This window comes from Populus trichocarpa, chromosome 4, assembly GCF_000002775.5.
Source record: "Populus trichocarpa isolate Nisqually-1 chromosome 4, P.trichocarpa_v4.1, whole genome shotgun sequence".
Taxonomy (NCBI): Eukaryota; Viridiplantae; Streptophyta; class Magnoliopsida; order Malpighiales; family Salicaceae; genus Populus; species Populus trichocarpa.
The window spans coordinates 8,914,675-8,927,290 of record NC_037288.2 but is presented as its reverse complement, the minus strand read 5'-3'; the positions used below and the strand labels follow the sequence as shown (position 1 = coordinate 8,927,290).

General features: G+C 31.4%; 1 protein-coding gene across 1 annotated transcript; it reads right to left on the bottom strand.

Moving 5' to 3' along the window:
- Positions 1–8,522: 8,522 nt before the first annotated feature.
- LOC127905176 (sugar carrier protein C-like) lies at positions 8,523–11,298 on the bottom strand. The gene is made up of 3 exons (XM_052451979.1): positions 10,012–11,298; positions 9,241–9,876; positions 8,523–9,123 (listed from the first exon to the last, which is right to left on the bottom strand). The coding sequence occupies exons 1-3, from the start codon at positions 10,465–10,467 to the stop codon at positions 8,671–8,673; spliced, it is 1,545 nt and encodes a 514-aa protein (XP_052307939.1). The 5' UTR covers positions 10,468–11,298; the 3' UTR covers positions 8,523–8,670.
- Positions 11,299–12,616: the final 1,318 nt, after the last annotated feature.

Genomic DNA, 12,616 nt, shown 5'->3' with positions numbered 1-12,616 from the left:
GAAAAGATGAAAACATAATTTCAGAGATAGGAGAAAAATAACTTAGCTCTGCATTTTATATATAAAATATGGGCAAAATACTAGGTATGTGTTTGTAAAACTATCGAATAATATGGTTGCATGATTCAATAAGACCTTTCCAACACCTAGTACCTTAAAGGTTGTTGAGTTCTTCATGTATAGGTTTTCTCCATCCACTTTTTTGTAAGCAGAAAACATCATCTTCTCATTGCATACATGTCTTGTAGCACCGGTGTCAACCCATCACTACTCAGGAATATTGATAAGGTTGACTTTGGAAACAACACAAAACAAGTTCATTTCTGAAACTTTATTAGTGAGGTGATTGACCTTTTTGCAGGGTTTCTTAGCTTACCCTTATTTTTTCAATCTTTGGCTAGATACCCAACCTTATTATTGATAAAGCACTTGTTATTGAACTTCCTAACAATTCTTTTATCTTTCACAAGAAGCTTCTTTTAATTTTTGTTATAGGACTTTACCACTTGTTCCACAACATTTGCTTTTGGGGCACTGGAAGGGTTGGTTCTCTTTTATCCTCAACCTCAAAACGAGATCTTCAATTCCCATCTCATTGGGCTTGTTTTTAAGATAGTTCTTGAAGTCTTTCTAAGATAATGATAATTTTTCAATGATTGCAGCCACTTGAAAGGATTGACTTAGAGACATATCTTCAGCATGTATATCATGCAAGATGAGTTAAAACTCTTGAAATTAGCTCATTACGGTTCTTGAATCAACCATCTTGAAACCTAAAAATATACCGACTATGAATTTCTTCATACTAGCATCTTTAACTTTGTACTTTTTATCTAGAGCTTTCCATAATTTCACTCTTGATTGAATTATACACGTCATATAGTGTATTGTCCAACCCATTCAAGATATAGTTCATGCATATGAAATCAGTATGATTTCATGCATCCACAACCGCCATAGTACTAGGGTCAAATTCATTTTCTGATGATTTTGGTGCTTTCTTAGTTAAGAACTTTTCCAAGTTTACGATGGTCAGATAGAATAGCATCTTTTGTTGCCACCTCTCAAAGTTCACTCTTTAAACTTTTCAGGTTTCTCACCATGAACCACATATGTTGATGGTGGAATCCTCACTACCAAAATAGTACTTGCTGAAGCAACATTAATCTTTAGTAGAGGAAGTAGAAGACATGATATAATCTATAAAAAAAACAATAGCCGATAATATTTATAAATAAATATTTTGGCTCCATAACAAACAAGTAATAAAATTAAAACTTGTAAAAGAGCAACTTTTCAAATAAAAATATTTAAATGATGCAAGATAAAATCCACAATCATTCATTTTCTAGGGTTACTATGTTAAGCCCTATATTGTTCACTGAGATTTATTCAATTATCATTATTTTACTACATAAGTTCCCATAAAAGACTGAAAGGGTCACAAACGATCCCACTTCAAACTCAATCTCCTCATAGACGGAATTTTATAGACCGTATCTATTCACCGCACTAACTTTCTATATATATGAATAGTAATGTATATGTGAACAAAACCAACTAGATAACTTTGATGCCAGTCTTATAGAGTGTAAGCACTACCAGAAAATCGATAAATATAAACGGAAATACCGAGGGAATATTTCCGTCGGTAAATTTCCGAGGGATTTTACCGACGGAAATATTCCCTCGGTGGGAATTACCGTGGGAAAAAAATTAAAACAAAGCAAAAAACAAATGATGACGTGTCATTTTTACCAACGGAATTACCGACATAATTTATTCCGTTGGTAAATTCATCGGTAAATCCGTTGGTAAACTGTGAACATTGTTCATCATATCAATTACAAAGGGAATCACCGACGGAATTTTCCGTCGGTATTTTCTAGAGAGCTCCAGAACTGTTCACCTTCCAATTGCACTGTTAATTGTTGTTCTTTACGGACAAAATCACCGACGGATTGAAAAGTCGTCGGTGTTATTTGGTGATTTTCTGAAAAATTCAGTTAATTTAAAATTTTCATTTAAATATTACAGCCGGAATCACCGACGGATTGAAAAATCGTCGGTAATGGTTGGTGGTTTCTGAAATATTTTTACGACATTGAAAATTTAAATTAAATATTACCGATAGAATTACCGACGGAATAATTAAAAAATATTAATATTCAATTATCCGTCGGTAAATCCGTTGCTAACGCGCTCCAATAAAAAGCCTGAATGCCCTTATTTCACAAGAGACAGACTCATTTCTTATAATTCTTCTTCTTCTTCTTCTTCTTCACTATATGTAAAAAACATCAATATCCATTTCTTTCTCTTCTTTTCTCTCCTCATCTCCTTCTCTTTTCCTCCATGCTCGGGTATGTCTTCTTCTTCTTTCTTCTTTTATCCTCTTAGTTTTTTTTTTAATTAATATGCTTTACGAATTTTTTTCTCTCTCCTTAGCTTCACTTGCAACTACATTAAGGTAAGATTTTTCTTTTTTCTTATTTTTTCATGATTTTTTTCACTATATTTGTTTTTTATTTTATTTTTAATTGTTTTTGTTCTTAATAATTGTATAAATGTTATTGTGAGATTTTTTTTTCATATGAGACCAATTTTTAGTTGATTTTATTTATAGGATTTTTAAATTTTTAGCAATTGCAACTTCATTTTTTTCATATGAATTTTTTTAGTTGAATTTATTTTTTCATTTTATTTATTTGATGCAAATTTGTTTGAGTTGATTTTCTTATTTGTTTTCCAAGCATTTTGAGTATATATATTAGACAGTGTTGATTTATGTTAATTTAATTATTTTATAATTTTTATAAAATGAATTTTTTTAAATGTTTTTAAATAATTACCGACGGAATTACCGATGAAATTTCCGTCGGTATATACGTTGGTAATAAAAAAAATATTATTATCGAGAGATATACTGACGAAATGAAGCGGGTAATTTTATTTTTTTATTACCGACGGACAAAAAATTACCGATGAAAGATTCACCGACGGAGCATTTCCGTTGGTGATTTCGTCGGTAAATTAATTACCGACAGAATATGTGTCTTACGCCGACGGAAAAATTCCGTCGGTAAAACTATTAAATCTTGTAGTGAAGCAAGATGACATAAACTATCATAAACAAATAAATGATTTACTTATTGAAAAATATAAATCAATAAGATTTATGACATGCATCAAATCATCCAAATAGCATGAAAAATAATTTTAGAAGATAAACTATATCTTTAAAACAAAGATATATAGCAACCTTCTAAAATTAAACAAGAAAAAAAATATAACATACCAAAAGGTTATAGATTAAAGCATAAAAAATCTATATATGAGAATATAACAACTTAAAAGGCAGTTAAACAATAACTTAAAATTTAAAGATGCTAAAAACCTCTGTCACAGTTAATCTATATTATTATTATTTTTCCCACAAGTTAAACTAAACATATAAAGCCTTAAGATTGTAAAACAAAGATGTTTAATTTATCATAATAAGGCATGCGAAACATAATAATGTTTAAGCATTGAAAAACATAACTAATAGCAAACATGCTTTTAACACAAAAATAATAATAGAATACTAGCATGCACGCTAAGCATATATTTACATTTGCAATTAATATAAAATAAAAAAACCTAGCATGCAGACTATGGTTCAATTAAAATAAGAAGGGTACTTGCTTGTTATAGCACTTCATTTTTGTAATCAAGGATATATAAATGTTGCAAAAGAAAGGGAAACATCTAATGAAATGGTTGAGAAATGAAAACAAACTTGATTAACTATTCTAGTTAAGAATAGTTAATGATATCAATGGGTTCCAATAATATCGGTATTTCCCTGAATTTAATTAGTCGGTCCTGATTACGGGAGGCTAATGATGTCAGTAAGGTTAGCTAATATCGGCATAATCACCCTGGAACATGGGGGATATTGAACTTGATTAATTATTCGGGTTAGGAATAGTTAATGATATCGATGGACTACATTGATATTGGTATTTTCATGAAACTTGATTAGCTATTCCTGGTATGGAGGCTAATGATGTCATTGATCCTTCACATCAACATTTTCGAGGATATGTCAAAGTACTTTTAGGACTTGATTAACTATTTCAGTTTAGAAATAATTAATTATATCAATGAGTTATATTGATATCGACATTCATGAGAAACTTGATTAGTCGGTACCGATAAGGGAGACTAATGATACTAATAGGATTCATTAGTATCGTCATTACCATCCAAAGGTTTTTAGGAAAAAATATATTTGCTTAGCTATCAAGTGAAGGATAGTTAATGATACCAATAAATTTGTATCGACACTTTCTTGAAGGAATTTTTATTCGGTATTAATATATGATATTGGTTGGGAATTGAGAGTGGAATGGAAAAAAAATAATTGAAGTTGGTTAATTTTAAAATATTTCTAGATAATTAAATATTAATTAATTACCATGTTTAAATATATTAGTGAATTCATGAGAAAGAAATCCTAAAATGACCAAGTGGGGAATTGTAAGAAACATGAATGTATGTAAGTCTTGAATAAATTGTTTAATTACCAATATTAATATTGTTTTTCATGATATTTATTATCCAATGTTATATTTCTTTTAGGTCCGTCGCACTCATGAAATGAATGATGATAGATCTTTCAATCCTTTAGTTATCTAGTTTTAAATGAATGCTTATGCATTTTGTATCTTAAGAAACTGTCATGAATTGAATTGTAATAATATCTTTTATATTGAATGTATGAACTTAAATTATATTTTCATGTATTTATATTTTACATGTATATTTGTTTACTTATTTAGTGTCATTTACTACTTCATTTCTACTATATTAATGTTTGAGAAATTGTGATTGCATTGATGGGGGTTCTTGGACTAGAGACCGGGGATGATTGGGTCGTGATTGGATAATGGTTAACAAAAGTGCAACAGGTTATTTGTCGATAACTTGGAACTTCCCGATAAATGAGAGACTTTGCTAAAATTTCGGTGGACCTTTGCATGAATTCGTTTTTTTCTCTCTAAATTACCATGTTTTTCCTATATTACAATTGGTGTGTTGTCCTAATAATTGGGCTATTACAAAATGGGTAACGAACTACAAAGGACCGTACGCGGTGAGGAAGGATTTTTCTGGAGGAGCTTTAATTTTAACCAATATGGATGGGGATGATCTTCCTAGACCTGTAAACTCTACTATTGTAAAGATATAATATGTCTGATGTACCTTATCTATCAATCAATAAAAATTTAAGTTTGGCCAAGAATTCTTTGGTTTGTTTTTGTTTTCTCTGAAAACTCTGCATGATATCCTAAGCTTTAATGATTCTATGCATCCACAATCATCATAGTAGGAGGGTTAGATTCATTTTCTGATGATTTTGACGCTTTCATTTTTGCAAGTTTAAGATGGTCACATGGAATAGCATCTTTTTTTTTTGCCACCTCTTGAAGTTCAATCCATTAAACTTTTTATATTTCTCATTATGCACCATAGAAGGTGATGGTGGAATCCTTACTACCAGAGTAGTACTTCCTGAAGCAACTTTGGTTGGCACAACCAAATCTTGAGTAGAAGTAAAAGACTATAATCTATAAAAAAAAACAATAGCTGATAATATTTATAGATAAATATTTTGGCTCCATAATAAACAAGTGATGAAATTAAAACTTGTAAAACAACAACTTTTTTAATAAATATATATTTAAACTAAGCAAGACAAAATCCAAAATAATTCCTTTTCTTAGGTTACTATGTTAAGCCCTATTTTGTTCACTGAAATTTATTCAATTATCATTATTTCTGTCATGACCCGAATCCCAGGTCCATGACTGGCAACGCATGAGCAGTGCCAACGGGACATAACACATATGCTAAGCCTCAGAACATACATATCATAAACAAAACTTTAAAAAAATTAGTGCAAGTACTTCGTAAAGTTCCAAAATATAAAATTATTCAAAACCAATAAAATCAAATATCACTTCAAAATAATCCACAATACTCATTATATTGTCAAAATCAAAACTTTAAATAAAACAATGAAATAGTGGATTGTCTATAACATCCAATCAAAACTTAAAAGGAAAGCCTCGCAAAACAAGCAAGACATACCGACCAAAATTGAAGAAGCATGAACACTCAACAAGTCCATCTGCTAATAGAAACTAAGATCCTAAAATAATATTAAAAATGAGAGGTGAGTTCAACCAACTCATTGAGTTGATCATAAAATATATTATCATAAAGGAGTTGAATACATGTCAAAGACCAGATGACACCCGAAGGTGTCCACTATGGAAGGATCAGTCGTCAAAAGTTGGTGTCTCTCTCACCAGTGAGGTATACAGAATACTAGTGACATAGACTAACTACTCTTTGTTAGCATGGAGTTACTGACAAGTCCTATATCAAGACATAATAGATATTCGTATAATTATCGAAGTAATGTATATCATATCGAATAGAATTTAGTTCAACAAAATGCGAGTGCAAATTCAATACTAGATGAGTACTCGAAAAATAAAGCAACATATATAAATATTCAAGAAATTAAATAGTCGTATTCATCATACAATCAACATATATATTTATTTATATTACATGCATATACATTTCAGGGGTCAAATTATAATTTTCCAAAGTTTAAGGACTAAACTATAATTTCCATAAATCAAGGACCAAAATAAAATTTCATCATCTTCAACCTCAAGACCATTATGTCCCAAAATCAATCACTTAACCTTAAACGCATAATAATCATGAATCAATATTAACAACATAAACTTTAAATCTTTATAAACTCTAATATCTTCTTTAATCATTCTATAAACAAACTATAATCGAAAGTAACATGAGAGGAAACCACTTACTTGCTACTTCCACCTTTCTTGAACCCAAAAACTTAAGATCAAAACTTAAATTCTTGGTTTGATGAGGAGAGAGTCACGGTAATCACAAGAATTAGAAAATAGAAAAACATTTCTCCTTGCGTCTTTTCCTTAAATACCTAGGTTAACTTAGGTTGGGTTTGGGCTAAAAGTTTGGGTCTTACAATTTTATTTATGAATTATGTCATATATAAAAATAGTATCGTGTGAATTATACTTTTAATATGTAAGTTCTGAGGAAAGACTAGTGGGGTCACAAACGGTCCCGCTTCAAACTCAATCTCTTTAGATAAAACTTTCTAGACCGTATCTATTCACTACACTTCTATATATATGAACAGTAATGTATATATAAAAAAACCAACCAGATAACTTTATTGCCAATCTTATAGAGTGTAAATAAGATAACAAAAACAATCATAAAACAAAACAATGATTTACTTATTGAAAAATATAAATCAACAAGATTTATGACATGCATCAAACCATCCAAATAGCATGAAAAATAATTTTAGAAGATAAACTATAACTTTAAAACAAAGATATATAACAACCTTGTAAAATTAAACAAGAAGAAGAAAAATCATAACATGCCAAAAAGTTATAGATTAAAGCATAAAAAATCTATATACGAGAATATAGCAACTTAAAAGGAAATTAAATAATAACTTGAATTTTAAAGATGCTAAAAATCTTTGTCATAATTAATCTATATTATTATTCTTTTCCCCACAAGTTAAACTAAATAAAGTCTAATGTAATAAAGATAAAGCCTTGAGATTATAAAACAAAGTTTGTGTGTGTGTGTGTGTGTCTATATATATATATATATATATATATATATATATATATATATATGTTAGACTAGTGAGCAATGATGTTTAATTTAACATAATAAGGCATGCTAAACATAGTAAATTTCTCAAGGAAAGCCTACAGTTCATATAATTTTAAATCTGTAAACATGTAAAAGTACAACTAATGACAAACATCCTTTCAACACAAAAATAATAATAGAATACTAGCATGCATGCTAAGCATATATTCAAATTTGCAATTAATATAAAATTAGAAAACCTAGCATGCATACTAATAGTAAAATTAACTATGCTTAAATTAAAACAAGAGGCCGAGTTTTAAAGTAATGAATCTTTTGGTTGTTGTCAATGATGAATTATTTGTTCTTAAAGCCTTATTGCTCCTCACTTGTACAACTAGTAATATGACTCTGAAGATTGCAACAAGACCACCTTGGTTTAGATGCATTTCTAAAAAAGGTTTGTTGAAGCATTTTAAAGTAATAAATCTTTTATTGTTGTTAATGATGAGTCTTTTGTATTTAAGGCTTTATTATTCCTCATTTTTGCAATTAGAATGTTTGCAATATATCTTCTAAAATTCCAACAACACCACCTCGGTTTAGATCTGCTTGTAAACAAGGTCTTTGAAACAAATTTGACAAATCTCATTCAATTAGGCAATCTCATTTCAAGGGAAGAGCATACAAATTTGCAATGAACTCTCGCACCGCAATTAGTCCAAGAATAATAATTGGAAGATAGTACTCTTACTGGATATTGAACTCATTAACAAATACACTTAGATATCTAATAATTAAAATCAAGGTTTAAATTAACTTTAATCTCCTCCAACATTTTTCTGAGAAGTCCACATTACATGAGCTAATGTTTAATTAAATAGAAAAAAACTAGTAGAAAGAAAATAAAGAAAAGAAGCGAATTAAAAGATGATATTCCTAGACTATGACATCCAAAGCTCGGCGATCATCGTCTTCAGTCGTGAATCTCCTCCAATACCAATGTTGCTTCCACACTTTAGACATCTCTTCAATGGGGATGTTCATCGTCTCAGGCAAAAAGAAAAAGATGAAGGTACTCATGATTGCCACAAAGATTGCAAAGAAGATGAACAAACCAAATTTGAAGTGGCAAAGCATTGCGAGGAAAAGCTGAGCTATGAAGAAAGTGAATAACATGTTGACTGCCACGGTGATACTTTGCCCGGCTGATCGAATTTCTAGCGGAAATATTTCACTCGGAACTAGCCATCCCAATGGCCCCCATGACCACGCAAAGGCAGAAACAAATAAGCAGATGCATGCTACAACTATACCGGCATACCACTTTGGCAATTGAATCACATCTCCAGATGTTCCAAACTTGGATCCGATTAAAACTGCGAGCGCAACCTGCACATGTAACATTAATTTACATAAGATATCCAAGTAGTAGTAGTAGTAGTATATGCAAACCGAACTACACAAGCGAACAATTTTATCTCCAGGCTACAGATAATTCTTATTTACCTGAAATACAAACATTACAGCTCCACCGGAAAGAAACAGAGATCTTCTTCCAGACTTATCACTGCCATAGATTGAAACACCGGTGGCAAGAATGTTAACAGCGCCGGTGATAACCGTGGATAAGAGGGAAGCATTACTTTCAAAACCAATACTCTGGAGGAGGACAGGAGCATAGAACATGACCACATTCATCCCAGTAAGTTGTTGGAAAAACGGAATAGCTACAGCCATGGTCAGTTGCGGCCGATACTGTCTCTTAAGGATTCTAGTCCAGGGATGCTCCACTTGCTTAGCTGCCTCACTGGCCGTGACTAAATCTTGAAACTCAGACTCAATTTCCTTGTCGTTAAGGCCACGTATCTTTCTAAGTATTTCTCGAGCTTTTTCAGCTTTGCCTTGCTCCAACAACGAGTTTGGAGTGTCATCCAGTTTAAGCGCTGAAAGACAGATGAGGGCAGCAGGAATGGTCGCTCCGCCTAAGCTGTAACGCCATGCTTGGTTTCCAGCAATCTTAGGTGTCAAGTAATTGACAAGATTAGCTATGAAAATGCCAATAGTGATTGCGAGTTGGAACACAATGTTGAAAGCACCACGATGTTGTTGTGGAGCCATCTCGGAGACATAGAGCGGCACAGACTGATCGATATCAAAACAAAAATTTACAATTAACTTAGCATATATATAGAATGCATGATATATAGAGCTCTGATGAAAAACATGATGCCACCAAAGAGAATTGATCTTTTTGTTATAGATAGAAGGGCTGATTACCTGAGTTGAAAAACCAACTCCAACACCTAAGAGAATGCGACCGGCGATGAGCATTGAGAGGTCCACAGCGCCGGCATTGAGAGCAGCTCCGATGAAAAATACGATGCCACCAAGGAGCATTGTTCTTTTCCGACCCCACGTCCTTGTGATATAAGAAGCTCCAAAAGATGCAATTAATGCAGCCAGGTATAATGAAGATGTGAACAAGGTTAGCCCCATATCGTTAAACCTGCAATATTGATTAGTGGATGTATCTAATGCTTCCTTACGATAAACATCTGGGAAAAATTTACTCAAAAAGGGAGCCATAGACGTCACACCACCCGAGATACCAAGGTCGTATCCGAAAATTAATCCTCCCGTGGCTCCTAGCACACAAGCATTTACCACATGCCGAGTGACCTTTCCGGGATAGTTTTTAACATCACCGGCAACAAAACCACCACCAGCACCCATTATTTGAGAGAAAAGCAAGCAGTAAGCAAAAGCGAGAAACGAATATTGTGTTAGTGATAATGAATGTTGAGAAGGTCGTAGCTATTACCTTGTATTTATAGTGGTTAGAATCTACCATTACATTACAAGGAATTAAACGATCTCTTTTTGGATTAGGATTTGGATTATCTAATCCAGTCCGGTTCTGGCTTTGAACAACCGCCCATGTTTGCAATAAAACCTTAACTTACGAATACAATAATTAGAGGAGTAATTAATATGAAATTAATATTACAACTACTTGTCCTAATTAATAGGAGGAAGGACGTAGTACAGTATTATTCGGACAAGGACTTCGACTCCATATTAATTTTCTCGTAGGAAGTATACCGAACTTGAAATTGAACATGTGATGTTATGCAGCTCATCACATCCCAAACCTTACTATCATCAGCCCATTTTTCATTAATCGACTCCCCGTGTAGTATTGCTTTTCAATTGGATCCCCAATGTATCGTAAATCTTCATCGAGGTCCCATCTAAATCAGTTAAGGTTTTCCTCTTAATAAGAAATTATAATCCAATATATTTTTCCATTTAAAGTGCCTGTGTTATAGAAAAGATTAAAAAAAATACCTAATTTATTAAACATTCACAATAATGGGTTTTTAAAAGGGTACTAGGATACTGATCGGATTGACAATTAGCGTATAGAAGATTGACAATTAGCATATTTATAGGGGACTGACGTCAGTAATTGGTATCATTATACTAAAAATAAAAATAATAAAAAAATCTATTGTCTTACTTTCTTAAACAAAAATTATATGGAGGAATGATTTGGACCCGTGATCTCTTCACGTGGCTTATTATTAATAGGCCAAAGACCTTATGATATGAAATCCACCATCAAATATATATATATATATATATATATATATATATATATATATATATATATATTCTTTGACATATTTAACGAGCATAGTTACTGTTATGCAGTCCTGCATTTGTCAAAATCAATTTCGATTGACCATAATATATGATTGATTTGTCAAAGAAACATCTCAACTTAATATCTTAAGTTGTTAGGTGATCTCTTAATATTATTTTATATTACTCTCTAACATATCTCCACGAGTGAAAGTCTAGCAATAGGACACAAAGTAATCAATACCTTCCTGCTGACTAAAATTTCAATCAACCAACTATGTCTTATAGCGTTTAATTCTACCATTAGCACGACGCTTGATCTTGTATACCCAATGACAAACAACAACATTCATTGAATGGTGAAAAGAAACCATGGGCCAAGTATCGTTGGAACACAGAACTTATATTTCAGCCTTTATAGCATCTCACTAAGCCTCATACCTGTCAGCATAAAAAAAAAATAGTGGTTCATAGGTAGAACTTAACACCAGTGAACATAACTAACAGTCAGAATTTTATTTCAAATGAGATTTTTTTACCAAAACAAGTTGTTTTGGTTAAACATAATAATTCAACCAATCCGTGATCTAGGCCTTAAAGCCCTCTTTGGTGTTTTGTTTTCACTGGAGTTTCAACAAAATATGAAATTTTTTTCCTTAAAATTAATTTCTTAAAAAATATTTTTGGATTAGTTTTATATGCCGATATCAAAAATAATTTTAAAAAAATTAAAAAAAACCATTATTTTGATGCATTTTCAAGTGAAAACCACTTAAAAAAACAACTTTTATCACACTCCGAAACACCCTTAAGCCAATAAATCTTATAAGTATGGTTATAAACGATGTGAATAATGTGTTTGGTTATAATTATGTTTAGTATAAATACCATTAAAGAAATTCTATACATGAGTAATAGTTGTTTGACCAAAATAGGAAACATTAAAGTGATGTAGCCCTCTCATCGATGTGGTTTTATTATTAGGACATACACCTTTTTAATCTCATTTGAATAGGTTAGAAGTATGATGTTGCATTTTAGGTTACCTTTAACATTTTAGGTTTATGTAGTTAACACTATAATTCACTTGATCAAACATGAACCATCTAATTTTCAAATGTTTGAAAAGAAGGTTTTGTGAATTTTGAATCCACATAAATTTTACACGTATGATTTTTCTCAAAACTCATACTTGGTAATAATTAATGGTTTATTAACCTTTGTATAAATTCATAAT